This window comes from Accipiter gentilis, chromosome 16, assembly GCF_929443795.1.
Source record: "Accipiter gentilis chromosome 16, bAccGen1.1, whole genome shotgun sequence".
Classification (NCBI taxonomy): Eukaryota; Metazoa; Chordata; class Aves; order Accipitriformes; family Accipitridae; genus Astur; species Astur gentilis.
In genome coordinates this window covers 29,504,362-29,528,033 of record NC_064895.1, presented here as the reverse complement: position 1 = coordinate 29,528,033, position 23,672 = coordinate 29,504,362, and the positions used below count along the sequence as shown (strand labels likewise).

General features: G+C 58.1%; 2 protein-coding genes across 4 annotated transcripts; one reads left to right on the top strand and one right to left on the bottom strand.

Moving 5' to 3' along the window:
- Positions 1 to 1,686: 1,686 nt before the first annotated feature.
- Positions 1,687 to 16,514, top strand: ADCY3 (adenylate cyclase 3). The gene is made up of 20 exons (XM_049819316.1): positions 1,687 to 3,033; positions 7,164 to 7,313; positions 9,675 to 9,805; positions 10,143 to 10,254; positions 10,665 to 10,792; positions 11,040 to 11,198; positions 11,287 to 11,449; positions 11,523 to 11,681; positions 11,823 to 11,965; positions 12,053 to 12,214; positions 12,306 to 12,393; positions 12,502 to 12,618; positions 12,864 to 13,123; positions 13,213 to 13,294; positions 13,741 to 13,899; positions 14,177 to 14,323; positions 14,454 to 14,567; positions 14,638 to 14,764; positions 14,994 to 15,118; positions 15,441 to 16,514. Exons 1-20 carry the CDS (start codon positions 2,359 to 2,361, stop codon positions 15,621 to 15,623), a joined length of 3,384 nt encoding a protein of 1,127 aa, XP_049675273.1. The 5' UTR covers positions 1,687 to 2,358; the 3' UTR covers positions 15,624 to 16,514.
- A 499-nt stretch (positions 16,515 to 17,013) lies between these two features.
- Positions 17,014 to 23,659, bottom strand: CENPO (centromere protein O). Of its 3 annotated transcripts, none has more exons than XM_049819327.1 (7): positions 23,573 to 23,659; positions 23,022 to 23,248; positions 21,783 to 21,949; positions 21,297 to 21,408; positions 20,212 to 20,471; positions 19,564 to 19,735; positions 17,014 to 17,923 (listed from the first exon to the last, which is right to left on the bottom strand). In XM_049819327.1, the coding sequence occupies exons 2-7, from the start codon at positions 23,050 to 23,052 to the stop codon at positions 17,799 to 17,801; spliced, it is 867 nt and encodes a 288-aa protein (XP_049675284.1). In that variant the 5' UTR covers positions 23,053 to 23,248; positions 23,573 to 23,659; the 3' UTR covers positions 17,014 to 17,798. The 3 variants fall into 3 exon arrangements, with proteins under 3 accessions (XP_049675284.1, XP_049675283.1, XP_049675282.1); XM_049819326.1 differs by having other exon boundaries at positions 23,496 to 23,579; XM_049819325.1 differs by lacking the exon at positions 23,573 to 23,659 and having other exon boundaries at positions 23,022 to 23,472.
- Between the last annotated feature and the right edge of the window lie 13 nt (positions 23,660 to 23,672).

The following is a 23,672-nucleotide window of genomic DNA, read 5'->3' as shown; positions in this document are numbered from 1 at the left end:
GAAGAGTGAATCCCACTGCTGAAGCGTCCATCCTGCAACGAAGGCACCGGCATCTGAATCCCAAACGGAGGGACTTCCCATTCAGCATCCAAAAGTGCAGCCAGGAGCCATCTCTGAAGATGTCTGGGAACGGAAAGCCTCCCTCGATGTGCCCAGAGGCACTGCCCTGCCCTGCCTGCCTGCCCTCTGCCTGCCTGCTTGCGCTTGGTGGAGTTGGCAGGCAGGGAGGACATGAGGATTTCTGGTCTGGCCCTGTGCCCAACAGCCACGGTCTGCTCCTTGCTGCTGCTCCAGGCTCGTACACCCTGTAACGTGCCCAGGCAGGGCCCGGGGAACGAACCCTCCCCTGAGAAGAGGCTACACTCATCCTGCTTCACGAACCAGTGCTGGGTTCGCTTGCTGGTCCTGAGGCCAGTTTTGCTGGTCTTCAGACCAGTTAATCTTCCCAACCAGGGCCCATCCAGTGTGCCCTGCCCGTGGTCAACCTGGGATGGGTTGGCCTGGGCTCCTTGTGCCAAGCCCGGTGGGACATGTCCCACTGTGGTTGGCCAGGGCTTCTTCTCCTGTGCTGGCCAAGGCACGGAGAAGGCTGGGCAGCTCAAGCCCCTGCCTGCACCCTGCTTGCTTGAGCTCCTCTTCAGCTGCAGCAAGCCAGGAATAACCCCAAGCATACTCGGAACCTCTGGGGAGCTGTGGCTTTGGTGCTCTCATTTTGATATTAATTACTGCACAGCAGCAATTACTTCCCTGGCAAAGCAGCCGGCGTGGCCTCTCGTTAGAGCTGCTGGGGCGAGGATGCGCGGGAGCATAGTGCCTCTGGCCGTGCAATGGTTCGGTGGGGCTGAGCGTGGTTCTCCCGGGTATTGGGGAGGGCTCCTTGCAGCATGATCCAGGGCTGACTGTGGGCATCTCCCTGATGATCACTGAAATGCAGCCGGTTTTCCAGATCCAGGGGTGCAGGTGGTGGCTGAAACACGGGGAAGAGGAGGGGGAACTTTTTTGATGAGGTTTCAGTGGGGTCTGGGTCAGGTTCGGCGGGGGGGGGGGATTTGGGCAGCCTAGATGAAGGGGGATGTGCAGTGGGGATGCATTGGGTTTCTCTGCTCCCCTCTGGGGCTGTGGGGAGGTGGCTGTGACCCCAGAGAGGGCTGTGGGGCAAGCGGAGCCGGGCAAAGGACAGGCTGGCGGGTTATATGGGTGCATATGTCCCGGCACCCTGCTCACCCCCTGGGGTTGGGGTCCCCGGCACCCAGCGAGGCTGTAGGCAGCGGGTTCGAGATACGTGGGGTGCAGCCCCGGGGGGCTGCGGGGTCTGTGAGCTGCCGGGGGACGGGGATAGGACAAGGAGGAGGGACTGGGGAGCAGAAAAGCAGCATTGGGGCCGAGGGAGGACCACGAGGGGAAGCAAACCCACCCGGGACCCTGCCGCTGGCCCTCGTTCCCCATCATCCCCATCATCATCCCCATCATCCCCATCAGCATCCCCATCAGCAGCAGAGCCGTCCCGCAGCCGGCACCGAGAGGGTTACGGAAGGCGGAGACGCACCGGGACGCACCGGTACCGGCACAACCGGCGGTGGGTGCCCGCCCCCGGCCCCGGGGAAGCCCTGCCCGTTCCCCCCCCCCCCCCCCCAACCTCCATCATCCCTTACCCCGAGCCGCTACCATGCGGCCGGAGCCGCCGCCGCCGCCTCCTCCGCCGCCTCCTCGCCCCCGGCCCCGCGGAGACGGAGGGGGCGGCGGGGCAGGGCGGCCCCGGGCGTAGGGAGCGGGGGCGGCGGGGGCCGCCGGAGGACGCTGGCGGAGACCGGGCGAAGCGAAGAGCATCGCTCCCGGCGGCGGCGGTGGGGCCGCACCTGCGGTAGCCGGTGGATTTCGGAGCGAATCCCACCAACCCCCCACCCCGGCCGTTTTCCATCCATCCCGGTGGAACGAAGCGTCTCTCGGCCAGGGGCAAAGGCGAGAGGAGCGGAGGGGATCGCCCCCCGAAACCGGCTGCCCTCGAAGGAGGAGCAGGGAGGCATCGCGACATCTTTCCGCTCCGCGTCGCTTGGGTTGCAACCTGGCAGTGCGCAAGGGCTGGGGAGAGAGCTTGGCAGGGAGCTGGGGAGGCTGGCTCGCTCCGCTCTCGGCCTCCCCACGCCACGCCGGCGGTTATTTATAATTATCCCCCTTTCCCTCCTCCGGCCGCTCCTCGGCACGTAGCGAGATTGCGGGGTTACGGCCGCAGGAGAAGGGGAAAGGCCTCGCGGCTCGGCGGCCGGCGAGACGGGGATGCTGCGGGCGATGCCCCGGTGAGCGTCGGGGCGCGGGGGACCGCGGCGATTCTGTGGGGCCGGAACGGGGGAAGGTGCCGCGATGCCCAGGAACAGGGCTTTTTCCGAGCCGGAGTGCTCGGCCGAGTACTCCGCCGACTACTCGGTGAGCCTGCCGTCGGACCCCGAGCACGGCGTGGGTCGGACCCACGAGGTGACGGTGCGCAGCTCGGGACCCTGCCTCTGCCTACCCCGCTTCATGCGCCTCACCTTCGCTCCCGAGTCCCTGGAGAACCTCTACCAGACCTATTTCCGCCGCCAACGCCACGAAACCCTCCTGGTGCTGGTGGTCTTCGCCGCCCTCTTCGACTGCTACGTCCTCGTCATGTGCGCCGTGGTCTACGCCGCCGACAAGCTGGCCCCGGCGCTGGCGGCGGTGGCCGGACTGGTCGCCCACGTGCTGCTCTTCGTCCTCTGCAAGTACAGGCTGCTCCCCGAGCGGGTGGCCCGCAGGTTCCTGCCCTACGTCCTCTGGGTCCTCATCTTGGCCCAGATCTTCTGCTACCTGGGTCTCAACTTCGCCCGCTCACCCGAGGCCAGCGACACGGTGGGCTGGCAGGCGTTCTTCGTCTTCTCCTTCTTCATCACGCTGCCGTTGCGCTTGGCGCCCATCGTGCTCATCACCGCCGTCTCCTGTGGCATTCACACGCTGGTGCTCGGTGTCACCGTCGCCCAGCAGCGGCAGGACGCCCTGGACGAGAGCGCGCTGCTGCGACAGGTACGGGGCCGGTGGGGGGGACGTGGAATCCCCCGGGGTGGTGGCGGGGTGACGGGCAACTTGTCCCCATTTGGTGTTTCCGTGAGTTACCGTGGGGTCTGTCCCCACCCCTATACCCTGACCCTAAAGCTGGGTTTGATCCGGACCCTGTGAGCTGATCATCGTGTTTTCTGGGAGCAGGGGACTCCCCAAAACATATCTGGGGATCAGCCGGCATGGGGAGTGGGATGCTGGCGTGTACAGGAACACCCACCCGTGCTGGGACACATGGCCACAGACCACGCAAGCATGGAGCTGTCTCCAGGAGCCACCTGGGGTGCTTGGGTGCGTGGGCTGTGTTTGGGCTGCTGGGGAAACTGAGGCATGGTGAACTGCAGGCTTTCCTGTCCACCCTGCCTGGTGGCCTTGCTTGTGCCGATTTCCCTTTGAATTGCAAAAATGGCTAAAAGTGGCCAAAAATGGCTATTTTTAGCAGAAACGTGGCAGGAGCCCAGCTTCCAGGCTCGGAAAAAGCCACCGGAGCTTTCCCAGGAGGACAGAGCCAGGTGGCCACTTGGCCCCAGCTTGGTCCCTGGGTGATGCCCATCACCTAGCCCCGTGCCTGGGGCAGAGCCTAGGGATGCTTTGGGGCGATTTTCTGCCCCAGCAAAGCTGGAGAAACAGCGTCCCCGAGCCCAAGCGTGGCCCTAAGGACAGGCCACCCATTCACGTATGCAGCAAAGGAGGGGACATGGGGGGTTGGTCAGGGGGAGACGGGTCCCTGGCCCATCGGGTTCTCAATATTTCCTGGGAAATACCTGCCTGGAGCAGCTAGAGACTGGTTTTATTCCCTAAATCAGTGGGTTTCATAGCTTGGCTGAGTCCCTTTCCTCCCACTGATGTCCCCACCGGCTGGCCATGCACCCACCGATCTGGAGAGTCTTTCCATGGCTGGGGTTAGGGGAAAGAAAAAAAAAAAAGCTGGAGCTGAAAACTTGTGTGCTGGTGGCTGCTGACGGCAGCAGGGAAAAATCCCACTGGAAGCATCCGCTCATGCCCCATAATGGTGTGGGCTCCGTGGGAGGATGCTACGGGAATTTGGGATGCTCTGGGTCAGGCCCCGGGAGACCTCCAGTAGCTCCCAGCCTAAATAGGAAGAGAGAGGGGAGTTATTTATTTGTTTTTTTGGGAGCGTTGAGCCCATGATCACACTGGGAGTTTGGAAAATGGAGGCTGTTCTACAAACACCCCAAAGATACTGATTTTTTTTCTTGCCCCGGGGAGTATGGTTTGGGGCTGATCCCCTGGCATGGGGTATTTCCTGGCATCACACAGGATTTTGCAAAGAAAAGCACTTTTTGGGCATGGTTTCTGGAGCATGCCGGGCTGGGTGCTGGGGTGGTGGCATGGATTCCCTCCCAGCGATGCCCGGTTGGAGGCACCGCACCGGTGGGAGAAATCCTGGTGCAGAAGCGGCTTTCCCAGGTTTTACTCCCTATTTGGGATGCAGACACTGCACGTGGCTGATCTGAAGCCAAGAAAACCTCTCGCTGCCACCAGCCCTGGGATGCGGGAGGCGAGGGGGCACGTGGGCATCCCCCCCGGCCGGCAGCAGGCATGCGCCACCGCGTTAATCATTGCCGTGGCATGGAGAGTCCGGAGCCGGTAAAACCTTGGCAACGCGGCATGCCTCAGCCTCTGCCTGCTGCAAAAGGAGGAACATTATGTCCAGAAATAAACATCATATGCTTTATTATTATAGTCGGTGGTGCGGCTCCCGGAGGGCATTGCTATTAATAGGATGAACCAGAGGATGTCGCTTGAGCGGGGCCGGCGCAGCCCGGGAGGGGTTCACGAGAGATGCCAGCAGCTTCTGCCCCGCTGCCGGCCGTCGAGGAGGAGCCCGAAGGCTGGATGGTGTCAGGGGGTCGGGATTCGGCGGCGTTTGGGACCGTATCTGCCGCGGTTGCGCGCAAACTGGCTGCGAAGCATCCTCGGACTCGGTCAATGACCCAGTCCTGGTTCAGATGGCCCCGGTGCATCCCACCGTGACCTTTCCTGCAGGATACGGATGGGAAAGGAGGGATAAAGCTCAGTCCACCAGCCTTGCATGCTCCTGCATGTGTCTTGCTCCCACTGCCCTCAAATTACTGAGTGCAAATAATAACCGGTGACCGTGCCGGGAGCAGGGTGTCCTCTGTGTCGGGGCTTTCTCCGTGGTGTTTGGGGTGCCGGGAGGTGTTCTGCAACTCCAGGCATGTGGGCATGTGCTGTGAAAGGTTGCTGGGGCTGAGCATCCATTGCGTGGCTGCAGGATGCAGCTAGAAGATGCTCAGCATGGGATGCGGCTGTGCCATGCGATGCTGGGCGAGCGGGTCCCTGGGTTTTCCAGTGGCCCCGGTGTACCGAGCCGTGCCGAGCTGTGCCAAGCTGCCCCATGCCCATCCAGCACCAGTAGAGTGGCCTGTTGTCATGACAACTCAAGAGGTTGGTTAAAAATAGCAAGTCGTTGCTTGTTTTGGGGGTTTCTTCTCCGTGCCCACCTCCAGACGGCTCCTCGCTCGCCGTCTGCTGTGCCGTGGGTGCAGGGGCTTCCCGGGGATCCCCAGCTGCGGCGGTGGGGCCTGGGGCAGGATCCGGCCCTGAGGCACCACCTGGGTACCCCATGTACTCTCCCCTGCTCCTCATGCTTTTTCTTCCCCCCCAGAAAAAGTTTTCTTGATGCAAATCATTTTATCAGCCCCAGCAGGGTGCCTCACCAGCACCCAAACCCCCGGTGCCAGGGCCCTGTATTCATTGCTGCACGTGGCCTGTTTCATCTGTGCCTCAGTTTCCCCGTGGTGGAAGGGGTTGGCAGCTCCTCCGTGTCTCCATGTGATGAGACCGGGCTGCCTGGGGCTGGATGCTGTCAGGTGGTAAAACCTCTGAGGACAAGGACACTCAGGGACTGGGGTCATATTTGTGCTTTCCTCCTCCGAGCTGGGCTATGGGCTATGGGAACCAGGGAAGGAACAAGGTCGGTACCGGGGAGTTGGGGATCAGAAGGATGCTGAGCACGGCGGCACATCCCTGATGGAGACGAGCCCAAGGACGGCTCTGCGCTCTTCCCGCTGCCTCCTCCACGCTGGCTGTGACACAGCCCGTGGCCTGCGGCGTGGGAGGACATCTCCATGTCCCCATCACCCCTTCGGCATAGCTGGAGCCTGTTATCACATCCTCCCTGTTGCTCTTCCCCTTTCTAGACTAAACAAACCAAATTCTTTCAACTTTCCCTCATCAGTCATATTTTCCACGAAGGGATCTTTTCTCCCATCTGCAAACCTGCTCCGTCCCCTCTCGGGCTGCGGGAATGGGGTCCAGCCTGTGTGATCGGATGGGTCCAGCCTGTGGGGACAAGATCCAGCCCGGAGAATGGGGTCCAGCCCATGGAACTGGGGTCTAGCCTGTGGGATGGGACAGGGTCCAGCCCAGGGATGGAACAGGTCCAGCGAGCCTCCGTGCTATGCTGTCGTGAAACCTCAAAGAAAACAGGGTGAGTTCTCACAGCCAGCAACACCCAGGAGCACCCATCTCTAGTGCTGCGGGCTCACATCCGTATTTTTGGCTGTTGAGAGGGATGTAGAGGGGCAGGAGCATGAGTAAATACATGATTTTAGGATTTGGACGTGTTATTATTAACTTTTTCTGCACAAAGGGGTGCAATTCCCATGGCAGGGGTGGGGGGGAGCGGGTGGCACGTGAGCCGCCGAAAGCCATTCGCCTTCAGCAGCACCTTCCCCCGGGGCTGCACCCGACTTGCTGCCTTTTTCCAAAACATCTCTGCAAGTTTTAATGAAGTGGCGTCAGCCCACAGGGACCATGAGGTCTCCTGGGATGCTCAGGGCATGATCCCTGGCTGGACCCCTCCTGCAAAGCCACCGTGATGGTCCCCCGTAAGTACCCCAGCAGTTAACGGTGGCCGTGGCTTGGTAATTTAACCCCAGGGTGTATTTTATGTCCTCCTCCAGCATTTGAATACTTTTTTCCACTCTCACCGATCAGGCTCTGCTGCACAAACAGGGACTTGCAGTGACACCGATGCCGTCCCCGGGGCGCGCGCGGGCTTCCCCATGTCTCTGCTCACCCCCATCTCCTTTTCTCCGTCCCCAAAGATCCTGTCCAACGTTGCCATCTACCTTTGCGCCATCACGGTGGGCACCATGTCCTACTACATGGCTGACCGCAAGCACCGCAAAGCCTTCCTCGAAGCGCGCCAGTCCCTCGAGGTCAAGCTCAACCTGGAGGAGCAGAGCCAGCAGCAGGTAGGAGTCACGGATTGGCAAGGGGACGGCGCGGGGACGGGGCAGGGGACGGCGATGGGACACCCGTGTGGCTTTGGGAGATGGGTACGGCACCCACAGCCCGCACCCCGCATGGTGCGGAGGGGCCGTGGCGGGCGGCGATGGGGACAGGAGAACCCAAGGTGGGAAACGCATTTGCGGTTTTGCACCCTGTGCCCAATTTGGGGATTCTCCGTGTGACCGTCCTCTTCCAGGGCCTCCCAGCTCCTGCCACGGCCACCATGCAGCAGGTCCCTGGGCACAGACACACGGCAGGTCCCCATCCCCACGCACGGCCACACAGCAGGTCTCCATCAGGCCCCCGGCCATCTCCTGGGCTGCTCCTGCAGCAGACCACGATGGGGAAGGGAGAGCTGGCAGCAAGCAAGCACAGCCCGGCGGCTCTCCGCTCATCTCACGAGCGATGCCCGCCGGACAGAGCCCCATGCCCACAGCCGTGCCGGCACCGTGCCGCAGGGGCCTGGCAAGAGGAGTGTTCGGAGGGGAACGGGCATCGTGGTGCCAGCCGGCTGTTTGACAGCCCTGTTGTCTCCAGCCCTCTGTCCGGTGATGAGCTGGGCTAATTTTAGCACCTTATCTGGGGCCTCTCTCCCCATCTCCCATCTCTTATCTGGTTGAGCCGCTGCCAGCAATTTGCTCCCAATGGCAACAAGAGACACGTGGCGGCGCCGGCCGGCGTCCTCTTTGCTGCAAAACCTGGGTGGATGCTCTGATGTCTAATAAGGGGTTAGGTCCAGGGAGGGGGTTGGGTGATGGGGGCAAATCCTGAGGCTGGGGGATGCTCCGAGCGAGAGCACCTTCGAGGCCCCAGCTCGTGGGTTCAGAGGGGTATAGGAAGGGACATGGGCATTATTATCACATGAGCTCTGTTTCCTTAGGGAATTGAGCTAAAAATAGCCTGCGATCTTGCAGGAAAGGCTGCTAGCGTGAGGCTGAGCGGCTTGGGACAGGGGGGCTGCAGGGCAGGGAGCGATGCTGGCAGACAGATCCATTCCTCCTCCCTCCAGGCTATCAGTGGTGGCTGAACCGTCAGCCCTGCGGGCAGAGTTAAGGAGTCAAGAGGGGCTGGGGAGCTCCCACACGCCTCCCCACTGGCAGCCCCTGGGGACAGGGACAGGGACAGGGCCACGGTGCCGTTCCTCCAGCAACGGTCCCACCGCAGCTGCGCACAGAATTCCCCCCATCCCGGGGGAAAACCTGCTTCATTAACCAAGTTACTTACACTTAGTGCAAATCCCCACGTGCATCCAGGCGCATCTATCCCTTCTCCAGCTGCAGGGCCAGCAGGGACAGCAACGGGTATGATGTTCCCAAGCAGGCTTGATCCCCCTCGTGGACCTCGGTTGAGTCCTATGCATGGATATGGGATACCCATCATGCTTTTAAATTGATAAATCCTCCCTGGCATAATTAACCCAGGTCCCTACACCCAGCCCCAACCCACCCCCGGGCAGGGCACCCTGGGGCAGCTTGCAGGGACCTTGGGGGACATCAGTGCAGACCCCAAGGTCCCTGCCAGCACCGCGTCCCAGGTTTGTTTGGGCTGATAAAAGCTTGGCTGACCCAAAGCATTTTAGTTCTCAAGCTCCCAGCAAGGGGCTGGGCTCTGTATCACACCTGGAGAAGAGATCTGGGGTGCACAGGCAAATTTTGCAGCTCATCAGCTGGTGCCCAAATAAGTGTGTGGGACTGTCCCTCCTTCCCATGGCTCCAGGGACAGGGAGGCTGGTGGCTGCAGTGCCCCAAAACTGCCACCCTCCCCTGGCTGGGATTTATTCCCACTTGCAAAAATCTTGAGAACTTGTAAAATAGGGAGGAAAATGGTAAAAGTAGTGGTTGGCATCCCTGGCAGAGCATCGCCAAGGGGGACCTGCCACCCATGGGTGCATGCCCTCTATCCGTAGGTGCAGGTTTGAAGTCAGGGTGATGGTTTCCAGCTCTCTGGGGTGCGCTGGGACACCCCACCCCAAGTTTATTCTCCCTGCCTGGAGGAAAAGCTCCTGTGGCTTGATCCACCCGCTCCTTCCCCACGTGTGGCTGAGAGTTGGGCTAAAGACCTGGCTGGGCCCTGGGATCCTTCGGGGACAGCCAGCTCCACCAGCGAAGGGCCCGCAAGCTTGGAAATGTCACTTTGCTGCTCTCTGTCCCCATGGAGAGGGGAGCACTCGGACCATAGTGCATGCACCATGCATTTAGACCGTGCAATTGCATCGTGTATTTGTACCAGGCATTTAGACTGTGCATTTGCACCGTGCATTGCTGCGCTTGGCATGGGCCTGGCTTCGCGTGGTGGCAAACTCCCTTCCCTGCCCCATTCCCCAGGAGCGGCTGATGCTCTCCATCCTGCCCAAGCACGTGGCCGATGAGATGCTGAAGGACATGAAGAAGGACCCGAGCCAGAAGGAGATGCAGCAGTTCAACACCATGTACATGTACCGCCACGAGAACGTCAGGTAGGACCATCCCTTCGCTGTGCGACCCGGTGCCATCCTTGTGGGGAAAAAAACCCAACTCTTTTTTTTGGCAAAAATAGGGATTTTTGCAGTCTGGCTAGAAAAGAGGGGAGAGATTGGGGTGGTTTGCAGCTCAAACGAAGGGTGACAGGGGATGCCACCAACCAGCCCATGGCTTGGGAACCCCTTTTTGCAGAGCATCATTTTCAGCCACATCCCAAAATAGCCTTTGCTCTGGTGCAGATGCCCTGGCAAAAAAGGAGGGGGGGGTGGGGGTGGGGTGGGTCCGGGGAGGGAGAAACACCGGGGCTGAGCCGCTCACCGTTGCTCCCCACAGCATCCTCTTCGCAGACATCGTGGGCTTCACCCAGCTCTCCTCGTCCTGCAGCGCCCAGGAGCTGGTGAAGCTCCTCAATGAGCTCTTTGCCCGTTTCGACAAGCTGGCAGCCGTAAGTGCTCCCCCCTAACCCTGCCTGGCATGTAATGAGAGGGCCAGGTCTCAGCCACCACCCTGCCCCGGCTCCAGCCGAAAGCTGCATCCCAGAATGGGGATGAGGAGGTTAAAATATTATTGCTCCAGGATGTGGGAGACGCCCTGCCCTGTGTTGCAAAAATAGAGCCGGGAAGGGCCCCCCCCCCCCCCCTCCCAACCCCGGCCAGGCTGCAGCCGGGCTCCCGGCCGAGCCCTCGGGGGAGGCAGGGTGGGAATGGAAAATCCAATTATTTGTGTCCCTGCTGGGCGCTGGAGACCTTTGCGTGGGTCAAGGTCAGCCTGGGAGAGGGACGGAAGGAGCTGGGGGGGGGGGCCCAGCTGATGGGTGGGGGGCTGATACCATGCCGCCCTGCCTCCCATCCTCAGAAATACCACCAGCTGCGCATCAAGATCCTGGGCGACTGCTATTACTGCATCTGTGGGCTGCCCGAGTACCGGGAGGACCACGCCGTCTGCTCCATCATGATGGGGCTGGCCATGGTGGAGGCCATTTCGTAAGGGCTTTCTCCTGGGGGAGGGGGGGCTCTTCACCCCCAGGGAGGGGTGCCAGGGTGGGCAGGGGGTCCTGGTGAGCTGGGGTCCAGCCTGGGGGCTTTGGGGGGTCCAGCCTCTGCAAAATGTGTTAAACTATGGTGGGGTGATAATTAACGATGGGGGGTCGGGATGGGAATGGGCCGTGGGGTGGAGTAGGGATGGACTGGGAGGGGGTCACCCCTATATCACCCCCATCTTTCCCCCCAGCTATGTGCGGGAGAAGACCAAGACGGCGGTGGACATGCGGGTGGGGGTGCACAGCGGGACGGTGCTGGGGGGTGTCCTGGGCCAGAAGCGCTGGCAGTACGACGTGTGGTCCACCGACGTCACCGTGGCCAACAAGATGGAGGCGGGCGGCATCCCCGGGTGAGCATCTCCAGGGGGGAGCTGGGGGGGGGGGACAGGGACGGAGTGCCCTGCACCCAAGGGTGACACCAGTGCCCGGTGCTGGCAGGCGGGTGCACATCTCGCAGAGCACCATGGATTGCCTGAAGGGTGAGTTCGAGGTGGAGCCGGGTGAAGGTGGCTCACGCTGCGAGTACCTGAAGGAGAAAGGCATCGTCACCTACCTCGTCGTGGTCCCCAAGCAGCCTCTGCGCAACGGCATCAATGGAGTGGTGAGTGGCGGCGGCGGTGCCAGGGTTGGGGGGGGACGACACCCCACCGCGACCCACCACCTTCATCTTGCAGAAGCTGTCGCTGACTTCATCCCACGGTGGCTCTCCGCCGTTGGTCAACACCAAAGAGCGCAACGGCAGCCTCAGCCTGGCCTGTGCCAGCCCTGAGGAGCCCGAGGAGCCCGACGCCAGGGTGAGGGGCACCCTGGAGAGCGGGGAGGAGGATGGAGAGGTACAGCCTAGGCAAAGCATCCCCCTTCCAGCAGCTCGCCTGCATTTGGCGGGGGGGGGCTGCTGATAGCCACACTGGGGTGGTTGAACATCCCACCAATGCTGGCGTGGTCTTGCTGATGCCTCGGCTGTGCCGGCGCAGGCGGTGAACCCCTCCTTCCCCAACCCTCGGCGGCGGTTGCGGCTGCGGGACCTGGCCGAGCGGGTGATCGACGCCTCGCAGAACGAGCAGGAGCTCAACAAGCTGCTCAATGAAGCCTTGCTGGAGCGCGAGTCCATCCAGGCGTGAGTCACCCCAGCCAGCAGTGTGTCCCGGCACAGCTCGGCAGGTCTCCAGTGCTGCTGGGTGCTAATGGGCGATGTTGCCGGCAGGCTGAAGGGGAAGAGCACCTTCCGGCTTTCCATGCGCTTCATTGACCCTGAAATGGAGACGCGCTACTCGGTGGAGAAGGAGAAGCAGAGTGGGGCCGCCTTCAGCTGCTCCTGCGTTGTCCTCTTCTTCACTGCCTTGGTGGAGGTCTTCATTGACCCCTGGTAAGGCAGGGAGGTGGTGGGGAAGGGTGGCCTCAAGCCACACTCGGCCCCGCTGGGCTTCAAACCCATTCCCTCTTGGCCTTTTTGGCAGGTTGGTGGCCAACTACGTGACTTTTGTGGTGGGGGAAATCCTGCTGCTTATCCTCACCCTCTGCTCATTGGCTGCCATCTTCCCCCGGGTGAGACGGGATGGGCTCACCACTCACTCATAGTGATGGGACACCATGATGTCCCATCACCATGTCCTGCCTGGGCGAACCCCCCCCCCCACTTTCCTCTCCCCATAGGTCTTCCCCAAAAAGCTCGTGGCCTTCTCCACCTGGATCGACAGGACCCGCTGGGCACGCAACACCTGGGCCATGGCCGCCATCATCATTGTAACCATGGCTGACATCGTGGACATGGTGAGCTACTGGCCCGGTTGCCAGTGGGGCTGAGCCTGCTCCAGCCTCCAGCCAAGCAGCCCATAATTGTGCACGGCGGATCGTTAAAGCAATTAGCAGGGCTGCAATGTAGGGGGGGTGAATTTTGGTTGGGTTTCCTCCTCCTGCTCTGCAAAACACCCTGTCCCTTTGGATGGCCATGCAGCCCATGGAGAGGTGCACCCTGTCCTCGTGTCCCCCTCCTCACCCTGCCCTCGTGCCCCCAGCTCAGCTGCCGGCAAGACCACGGTGGGACAGGCAACGGGACAATGGGACCACCGCGGCCGGGTGGCTGCGGGGAGCAGCCCAAGTACTACAGCTACATCGCCTTGCTGGCCTTGGTGGCCACCATCATGCTGGTGCAGGTCAGCCACATGGTCAAGCTGACCCTCATGGTGCTGATCACTGGGGCCACCGGTGCCGTCAACATCTACGCCTGGGAACACATCTTCGACCAGTACGACCGTCGCCGTGGCCAGCAAAGCATGTAAGGGGTGGCAGGGGGTTTGGTGGGCACAGGTTGAGGGGCACGGCCATGCCCACCACCCACCCATGCCTTGCCACCTCTGCTGGCAGGTCCTCGCTGGTCCCCTCCAAGTACTCCATGACGGTGATGATCTTCGTTGTGATGCTCAGCTTCTACTACTTCTCTCGCCACGTGAGTGACTCGCCCCCCTCCACCTCAGGAAGCTCCCCTCCCCTCTGCGTCTTCACCCTTAGTCCCTGCCCTTATTTCTTGCAAGCTCCAAGGCAGCAGGATTTGTCCCCAGCTGTGAACAGCATCTCTGGCTCTTCTCCAAGGAAGCCCACCCAAGGGTTCTCCAGGACCACATCAGTGCAGAGAACACCTTCATCTTGCCCCTATGGTTAGGGGTGGGCAGCAACATGGTGGCCCTAAGACCCATGCTTTATCCCGCAAGGGTCCCATTTGTACCTCAGAGCAGATCTCATGTCCCCAGTTAGGGCTTCACCTTGTCCCAGAACCTTCTTCCAGGCTATCCCCAAGCCCATACCAGTGCCACAGTGGCCGGGATGCTCCCAGCATTGGAGGGGACCCACTGGTGGATGGGAACTGGGGGTGCAGCCGTATCCCTCCACCCACAGGTGGAGAAGCTGGCCAGGACCCTCTTCCTCTGGAAGATCGATGTCCATGACCAGAAGGAGCGGGTCTACGAGATGCGGCGCTGGAATGAGGCCCTCGTCACCAACATGCTGCCTGAGCACGTTGCCCGGCACTTCCTGGGCTCCAAGAAGCGGGACGAGGTGAGGGGCACCCAGGAGAGGATATTTGCCCCCATTTTGAAGGCAGGGGGGGCGTGGGGGGGGCATGCTCCAGATCCAGAGGCTTTTCCATAGGCTCTGGAGCATCTTTGGTTGGGTGATGTTTTGGCCATGCAAGGTGAGGTTGCAGAGCACCCTCATTTTTTTCACATGTGCCAAGGGAAGGTGGCTTCACGGGAGGGTTTGGGTTTGCCGGAGGTGCTGCTGTGATGCATGGGCATGTCCCCGGCTCACGGCCACTGTCCCATCCCATCCCCAGGAGCTGTACAGCCAGTCCTACGATGAGATCGGTGTCATGTTTGCCTCCCTCCCCAACTTTGCCGACTTCTACACGGAGGAGAGCATCAATAATGGGGGCATTGAGTGCCTGCGGTTCCTCAATGAGATCATCTCTGACTTCGATGCGGTGAGTTGGGATGGAGCCTGCCATGGGGATGGTGCAGGGCTTGGCCAGACCTTCCCTTCCTGCCCCATCTGGGGGCAGAAGGACCTGCCATGGCCCCAGGGTGCCTGAGGGTCTTGTCTCCGCGGCTCAGCTCCTGGACGAACCCCAATTCCGGTGCATCACCAAAATCAAAACCATCGGCAGTACCTACATGGCCGCTTCTGGAGTGACCCCCGATGCCAATGCCAATGGCTACAGCGCCAAGGTGAGGGGTCACCGTGGTGGGGGGACAGCGGGCAAGGGGTGGGCAGGCCTGAGCTGCGCTGCCCTTGCAGAAGGAGACCCTCTCGGATAAGGAGCGCTGGCAGCACTTGGCCGACCTGGCTGACTTTGCCTTAGCCATGAAGGTGACACTGATGAACATCAACTACCAGTCCTTCAACAACTTCATGCTCCGCATAGGCAAGTCCGGGAGTGTGGGGCAAGTTCTGCCTTGGCATTCCCTGTACCTCCTTCCCCACCAGCGCTGGGACGCTGGGCAGCAGCTGTAGTTCAGCAGCTGAAGGCAGCAGGGCTGGTGGGGGACCTCATTGCCCCAAACCCATCCTGTGGGACAGACTCTCATGCAGACCAGGATGCCCTGTCCGTGTCACCAGGCATGGAGGTGACGCCAGCTCCCTGTCTTGTGCAGGCATGAACAAGGGGGCTGTCCTGGCGGGCGTTATCGGCGCCCGCAAACCACACTACGACATCTGGGGCAACACAGTGAATGTGGCCAGCAGGATGGAGTCCACCGGCGTGATGGGGAACATACAGGTAGAGCGATGAAGGGGTGACAAATCGGCAACCCACGGTGGGGCTGCAGTCCTCAAAACACCCCAGGCTTTGGGTGGGAGGGGGAAAGTGCTGGCAGGAGCACATGGGAGGGTGGGGGGCTGGCTGAGGGTCTCCAACGAGCTGGGAATGGGGTAAGGTGATGCTCAGAGAAGGGCAACCCAAGACAATGTGGTGGGAGCGAGGCTGGGGGGTAGACCTGTTGTCCGAGTGGCATGTGGGGAGTCCCTGCTCCCCACGTCACATGCCAGGCAAGGAACCTACCCCCCCCCCAGCCTCCCACTGTGTTCACTTGTCCCCACAGGTGGTGGAGGAGACCCACCTCATCCTGAAGGAGTACGGCTTCCGCTTCGTGCGCCGGGGAGCCATCTACGTCAAGGGCAAAGGGGAGCTGCTCACCTTCTTCCTCAAGGGCCGGGAGAAGCAGGGCTCCTTCGTCAACGGCTCCTCTGTCACCCTGCCCCATCAGGTGGTGGACAGCTCGTGAGGGTCTGGTGCCTGCCCGCCACCACAGCCACCGCCTCCCGGGGCTGAGCGGGGATCCATCCCACCACGGTCCGGATCCGAAACCAAACTTGAGAATCCAACCCCTTCGCACGACCCTTTCCAAGCCCCCCCCGCCCCGCCGGAGGTTTCTGGTTGGGGGAGTTTGCTCCATCGCACCTGCGGCAGAGCAGGAGGGAGACGAGGGGCTGCCCCGGCGGGCTCCTCCGGCCGCTCATGCTCGCGTGCGAGCGAGCTCGCGGCCCCCGGTGGGCACGGGGCCAGGGACACGCGCTGCCTTTCCCCAGGCGTCCCGGGCTTCACCAGGCAAGCGGCCGCACCATCAGCCGCGCCGGGTGCGCAGCGCGACGTTAAACGTAGCATCATGGGCCCCGGCTGCCGCGCACTCGGCACGAGGAGATCCAAACTCAGGGCCGGATGGGAAGACACCACGTCTCTCCTGCGTGCCGGGAGCGGTAGCTACAAACCGGGAGCATCCGGGGTTTGCTGTTAGTTCGTACCAAGGTCATCCTCGTCACAAACCACTGTAGTTAGGAGATCGGGGAGACGGAGAGCGCAGTGCCGCCTTTGACTCGGGGAAGAAAAAGGAACCAATATTGTGTATTTCAGATATATAAATATATATAAGAGTACAGATTGACATTAATATTTTTAACTGTGGCCTGTTTCCTCCCCGCAGCGGGGCTCGCGCTTGCCCAGACGCTGCAGTTGGCTGCTGTCACTTTGCTGTTGCTCGATGGAAGAAAGGACCGGGGACTGGCCGAGGAGGGGACTGGTGTGTTAAACCCGATGCTGCCAGGGCCAGGGGGAGAAGGCAGGGCACCCACAGAGTGTAATTACACCGCTAGTTTCTTGAATAGAAGCAGTTGAATTTCAAAGCCCGATTCCACACCTGCTTTGTTCTGGGGGTTGTGGATACCTCAAGAAGGGTTTGACCACCCTTACGAGGGGATGTCGGTTTTGGAGGGATCGTCAAAGGGGGAGGCTGGTGCCAGGGCTGAGCACCTCCTGTCCATCAGTGGCATTTGTGCCTCTCCCTCCTTGGGGCTGTCGGCTCTTCTAAAGCAGCTTGAGCTGCAAGGGGTAAGCCTTGAGAGCCTTCCTCTGTGAGAAGCTCTGAATACTAGGGGCAGGAATCGCTACCTGGAGCTACGACACTCGAAAGCTGGAGGTCACATTTAAACAAGTTGTCCCGTTCAATCTGGACAAGGAGCTCTCATGATTACAGAAAAAAATTTAAAAAAATTATAAAGTGCTTTCTCTGGGCCTTATCACACATAGGACTGGCATAAAAATGAGATGGGAGAAAATACTGTCATTTAAACCATGTGTTACACAGCTAAAATCAACAGAAGATTTCTTAAACACCACAGTTGCAGTAACACAGAACTTTTATTAAGAAGTTTAAAAAATACTGTGACAAAACAGCAAGATTATAAGGATCTCATCGAGATTTGAAGCACAACAGGAGAGGACACCAGCAAAGCTGCCCCAGGCCTGAAAGGAACAGCATGTGTAAAGCTACTGCTGGTGTGAAATTTTCTGGAAAGTTCAGTGTTTGTGCTTTGGGGGTGGGGGGGTGTTAAGGCAGCCCACATGAGGGCATGGGCTGCTGCTGGCAATAACTGAACATCACCTCTGTCCCTCAACCCCTTCCAGCTTCTAATATAAAATCCTTTCCTGGCTGTAGTAAGCAGGCTACAGGCTATTCTGCTTGTTCCCATCTTTTTGAGGTGCAATGGGTAAGTGCACAGTGCTGGTCCATAGGGCATCAACCCCAAAGCACCAAGACCCTGAAGTTTTAACATAGCTTCTGATTCCAGCTGCGAGATGTTTCCTGCAACTGTGAAGTTCTGCGGCACCAACCGCAGAAATCAGCACTCGAACAAGCAAGAAGCACAGCACTAAGGAAAGACTACCTGCAACAAGAGGCACTCAAAGCAAGCAAGAAGCACAGTGCTAAGGAAAGATTACCTGCAACAACAGGCACCCAAAGCCTCAAGAAAACATCACTCTCAAGATTCAAACTGGGCCCATAGATGCTCAGGGGGTTCCCAGTACCAGTGCTGCAGACCATGGAGAAAACAGGCATTTTGAGATCGCTCCCCACAGGCAGGGCAGCTTGGAAAGGTGCTTTACTGAGGAGAGCCAGGGTAGCTTATGGTGCTCCATCCATGCTTTCTTCAGCGCTGCCGAAGGAGCGGAAGGCTTTGTGCAGGGCCACGCGGCTAAACAGGTCCGAGTGAGCTGCTGCCATCTCCGCTAGAGATGCAGGTGCATCCGCTGGCAGACAGAAGCAGATGGATTAGTGGGGAAAGGAAAATGACATTGCCAGCATAAAACTATTTGCTTCTCATTCTTCCCTTGTCCCTAGGGAGTCTTTCACTCCCCCTCGCCATACAGTTTTTCTTCTCATAACCCTTCTCTCTCCTTCCTAATCCTTCATGTCCTGCAGCTCCCCCATGGGATTTGATGGCTGCAGAAAGTGCAAGTGCCATATGAAACACCCACTGGTGACGGGTAAGGACAGTAACGTGGGAGCCTCAGCCACTCAGTTGCTCTCTTAGCTCAAAAGACACAGAAATTTGTGAGCCAGGGCAGAGCTTCACCTATAAGGGGATGGCTACTGCCAGGAAAGGAGAGGGGGAACTGTTGATACAGTACACAACTCCTCCTCCAGCCTAACTGCAAGCCAAGGAGCTCGTGGAAGCAGGCGTGAGACCCCAACTGATGGCAGAGAGAAGAGATTATTAGTTCCAGCTGCTCTGTTCAGAGCTCCATCTAGCTGCACATTGGTCCACATGCTCTGCAGCCCAGCCAGCCAGCCGTGAGCAGGACACAGTGCAGCTGGAAACACGGGGAGACAAATGGGCAAATGATTCCTCAGCCCAGTCTGGCATTTGTAGTAACCAGTTAGAAAATAGTGCGGATCCAGGATTAAGCCGTGCCACGGCGTTAGGGTTGCACAAGTCACTCAGCCTTGCGGTCAGTCTTTGCCATACCAGGAGGAGGTAGCGTTACTGATACAGAGGGGGAGCAGGTGGTGTTGGGGAAAGATTTTTCAGGCAGAGATCTTTGTTAGGAGCATTTAGATCTTTGTTAGGAGTATTTCACAGTATCCCTGACTCTTTCTAAGGGGTCATAAACCTCCCTCCTGCCTCTCTTCTCTCTACCGTTGCACTGCAGTATGTGCCAGCACACCTAATAGTGCAGCAGGGGTAGTTAGGGCCTGGCTGCCCAACACGAGACAGCCCAACACCAGGCCTCAATTAACCATTTATATGATTGCATTGAGAGAGACAAATTCCTAATGCTAAAAAGATCCTGTCTTATTTGCTTACAAGTAACTCCCACCCTACAGAAAGGTCACAGGGCTGGGTGCCAGGTTTTCAAGGACTGAAAACAAGTCCAAGGCTGTAAGTTGACTGGAACAAACTATCACTGCAACCGAGACTGGTGGCTGCGCTTGCTTGCCAGGCTCTCCCACACACACAGAGTGCACTAGCACAGGCTGGCCTCTATCTGGGAGACTTGTGAAAACAGCATCCTGATCCTGCTGGGACCATACTGGAGTCTGCACTCTGAGCAACTGCAAACTGGGAATGAGCAGCCCGTCCATCTGAAGTGATCCAAGCTTGCACTTTCCTTCCTCAGCCCCATTGTATTTCCCTCCCTCCAGCCATCTCATCTTGCCAGTATTGCAAGAGATCTGTGCTCTTGTGCTAGGGATGAGTTACAACTGCCTCAAGACTCAGCACCGATGGCACACAACCCCTTCTATAATCTTTTATCCCTCAGAAATATGGCAGCCTGCTCCCTTTTGTCTCCAAACTCAACTAGGAAGAAACCCCATCCATCTGCAGAACCACAGTACGGTCTGCCTACCCCACACTCCCAAACAGACCCCCACACCATCCACTTACATGCGCAAGAAACGTTGACTTCAGTGGGGAGGCTGCAACAGAGATCTCCATAAAGCAGCCTCGCATTGAACGGAAAGGTCTTGCTTTTACTTGACAGCTTGTAATTAAAGACCAGCAAGTTACACAAGGAGTTCCTCTGCAAGGTTCCTTCTATCTGGTCTGAGAAGTGTTCCTGGAGGGACAAAGACAACTTCTGAAACATGAATCTAGGAAGGGAGTCCATCAGCAGAGGGCTGGGAGCTTGCCAAGTGCAGTGCCCCCACCCTCATACCAGCCTGGCATGCCCATACATCAAGCAAAAACCCTTGTGTGGGAAAGACTTAAATAAATCAGTGCTCATGCATGCCCTTAAGCCACGTCCTCCAGCGGCTCTTTACAAGATGACAGCTATTTCAGCTTAGGGACCTCTGGAATTTGGCAGTAAATTTTAAATGAGCCACCAGACAACATCCAAGTGCATGACAATCAACAGAACAGGCAACTGAGTTTATAGTCACACGATAATTTGTGAAGTTCTGAAAAAACAGAGCCGTGAGTGCTCCACGTAAAGAAAACTGCCAAATTCCCCCCAGCACTTCAGAGGCTCCTTACACTAGGTACATCAAAGGGAAAAGGACGGGTGAACAGCATTGCTGCGGCCACTGGTACCTCTAACTGGTCTGCTTGGTACTTCCTCCCAGCATAACCGTTGAGGTGGTCAGACAGGACAGACAAGAAGCGCCCGATGTCCGTCTGCAAGTACTTCTTGGCTATCTGCTCCAGGGGGATGAAGGTGGGGACTGAGTGCTGGTGAATCTGCACTTCTGGCTTGACAAGAAGGTGCACGTAGTAAGAATCCAAGTAGGTGCTCTCGTAAGCAGTGCTGATGCAGAAACACACTCCCTGCTTGGTCCGCTTCCCATTGATCCCTTGGGTCCGGAGAGAGAGGGTTTACTCAGCACTACTCTAACTCATCACCACACGGCAGCTTTGCTGGGGCAGCCCAGACTGCAAGAGGGGCTGCGTCCTCTTACTAGGCTAGCTCAGGGAGCTGCCTCAGAGGATTAAAGACTTGCAACAGTTTAGGGACATAAAACACAGCAACTTTTTAATAAGGGACCTCTAGGGAATTCAAGCAGCTTAATGGTAGCTTGAATTCCCAATAACTGAGCTATGCTGCCAATTTCTAACACAGTCCTGGCTCCAACATGACAGGGAGAACAGGGTGCCCTGGGTGGAGGAAGGCAGCACTTCACTGCGCCAAGGAAATCGGCAGGAGCACTCACAGAGGCGGAGGCTCAGCCCCTTTGCATCAAGCAGGGCTCATGTCCTCGCACTGCCCAGACCACAGAGCAAAAGTGACTCTTGTTGGAAAGCAAATTTTTTTAAAAAAGCTCAGGACCAGATGAAAAGAGGGTGCTGACCTCACAAGCTTGCTTGGAAGACCCAGACCACTTGATATTTAACTGCCTAATTCCCAAAGATTTCATTTGTACGTTTTCCAGAGTCTAGACCTTAGTTTAAATGATACTGTTCAGCAAGTAATAGTTCCTGGAACATCCCAGAGGCCTCCTGTGAAAGGCACGGAATTACAAGGTTACTGCTCTTCCAGCATTTTCAGACTCTAATGGCTTCAAGCACAACTGCAGCAATGTTAACAGGGAAGTTACACTTCACATCAGGCTCATTTTCCAAAATTTAGCACCCCAGAAACGCAGCTGTTGGCAGAACACATGCAAATCTTGAGACATTACCTGTGAGGTAAGAGACCTGCAGCGTGGCCGTAACGTTTTTTATCTTCCACTCTAAAACAGTCCGAGCACCAGACTTTGCTGGATCCGACATGACTCTTTTTTCCCTAAGTTTCTACAAAAGCCAGAAGAGAAGAGAGATCAAATGTGTCACCTGCAGGGAACACAGTCAGGATACAGAGAAATAATAACCGCGCTCTGAGAAAAGCAAGATGGCATTTCTAGCCGAAGAGGGAAGGGAGAAAAAAAAAAAAAAGAAATCAAGAAAAGAGTTCAGAAATGGCTACACGCCCTCCAAGCAAGTAGACCCAGCAGTTCTGACTACAAAGTACTGAAAACAGAGGGCACCAGGACTGTACGTCACTTAAAATGGGAAAATAAAAACCCAATAGCTGACTCTATATGAATACCCTCAGTAAATCCACCCTCTGAAAGCGGGAGCACGCCTGAGCCCTCTGTAGATCTCTGCAGCAAGCCCGTTCTAACCACCTGTTTCTGCAGGCGCAATTTAGCCAGCAGCTTATCCCTCTGGAGTTTCAGCTCCCGAACTTTCGCTTTCAGCCTGGCCCGCTTCTCTTCTTCCTGCTTCATTTTCTCTTGCTTCACAGCTATCTCACGAGCTTCTGCCTCCAGCCTTTCCAGGTGACCAAACACCCCTGCGAGGAAAAGCATGACAGGCTCAAAAATCCAGGCTGTGATTATTAAGTGGTCTGCACCGCGGTACACGAAACAAAGTAGGTCCAGTGCAGCTACATAAAGAAACCACTTACAATAGCTTTTCAAAGGGGGAGAGGGCAGGCAAACATCTGGCGAAGAGGCTTCTGGCCATTTTAAACAGCAAGGCTGAGTGCTAGCAGACCCTAAACACTGGCGTACCCTGTACCAGCTAGCTAAGCTCCTGGAAAACAGAGCAAGCTAGCAGATGCACCAGCCCTGATCCCAAGAGATCTGCAACTCCCAGTTTTACTTCTAACCCGGTGACATGCAGAAAACAGACTCCACAATCAGCGAGATTGTAAAGTAGGTATGTTCATTCAGCGCTGGGCGGCACGGGGGATAGTCCCACCAAAGTTGTGCGCTCGCGACTCGGCAGTTCGCCTCAAGTTTATACAGTCAGGTATTACATATTCACAATATGCCTATACATATGCATGACCTATCCCCGCTTCATATTAAAATTAGCTCCGAGAGGTCATTTCCATAGTCTCCTCCCAACTGCACCTGCGCAGGGCCTCTTTACGGTGGTCATCTGGTGGTCGCAGAGATGAAGACAGATGACTCCTCTTCGTCACCGCTAGTAACCTCTTTCCTTGCGCAGGCTCAGTGATTTCTTGGTATTCACCCAAGCCGCAAGACCAGTCTTAGCTGGCTCTCGGGGCCTGCTCCTGCTTCTTATCAAGGACTGTCTTTACCTCATTGGCTGGTTCTTGGCACCAGCTCTTCTTATCAAGGACGGTCTGTGCCTCAGCTAATTTCAACAATGTAAGCACTAAACATCATCTTTCACCCCCCTTTATTATGTCTACTGAGATTCTTTGACTCCCCTTGTCTCACTGGCACACAGAGCAATGAAGTAACTTCTCTGAAGCCCCCATGCCCTCCACTGCCCGAGAGTGACTCAAGACCTGACTCAGCAAGCCCATGGCCCCAAACATTTTCAGGTTCACTCCTGCAGGAGGACACACTTTGCACTTGGATGTCCCGCACCGCACACCCCAGACAGCTCACCGTCTGCTGAATTCTTTTTCCCTTTCTCCATCTTTCCTTGCCGCTCTCCTGTGAGCAAGAAGGCAGATATCAGCCCTCCCTGGCCTGGCTCCGTCCCAGCAGCCAGAGCTCTTCCTCAGGGGACCCTCCTCTTCCTCCTGCTGCTGCGACGGGACTCTGAGAAGCACCGAGGGCAGGTCTAGCACCCGGGCCGAGCCTCAGGCAGGCACAATCCCAGGGGCCGACGGCTGAAAAGACACGTTATCACCCAACATTTTCTATCAGCCACCGTTTCACACCAGCCCCACAAGGAAACCCCCCCTCGGGAGTGCAGGAAGGGACAGGATTCATCGGCCTCCGACAGCAGGACGAGCCCGGGGAGCCGCCGCAGCCCCAGGGGGAATCTGGGCTCTCCTCACACGGAGGAGGTGAGGTGAGACGCGGAGGGAGACCCTCCCGCCCCCGGCCCAGTTCCCCAACGTCTCCCGCACTCACCGCAGCAACCAGCGCTCAAACCGCCCGCCTATTCCCACCGCCAGAACGACACCGCCTCCCCCGACGCCATTTCTTACCTTTTGCCGTACAACAAAATGGTGGCGGCGCTGCCTTTCCCGGCACACCCCGCGCGCGCGGCCGCCCCTCCCAGTAGGCTGTGCGGCGGCCCCTCCCAGT

Excerpts from the sequence above, each read along its gene's own strand:
- ADCY3 (XM_049819316.1), top strand. The coding sequence starts at position 2,359 with ATGCCCAGGAACAGGGCTTTTTCCGAGCCGGAGTGCTCGGCCGAGTAC. Across the intron at positions 10,255-10,664 it reads GTTTCGACAAGCTGGCAGCC|AAATACCACCAGCTGCGCAT; the intron begins GTAAGTGCTCCC and ends TCCCATCCTCAG. Across the intron at positions 12,619-12,863 it reads TGGCTGACATCGTGGACATG|CTCAGCTGCCGGCAAGACCA; the intron begins GTGAGCTACTGG and ends TCGTGCCCCCAG.
- CENPO (XM_049819327.1), bottom strand. The coding sequence starts at position 23,052 with ATGGAGAAAGGGAAAAAGAATTCAGCAGACG. Across the intron at positions 21,409-21,782 it reads AATTGCGCCTGCAGAAACAG|AAACTTAGGGAAAAAAGAGT; the intron begins GTGGTTAGAACG and ends TGGCTTTTGTAG. Across the intron at positions 17,924-19,563 it reads AGTCAACGTTTCTTGCGCAT|CGGATGCACCTGCATCTCTA; the intron begins GTAAGTGGATGG and ends TCTGTCTGCCAG.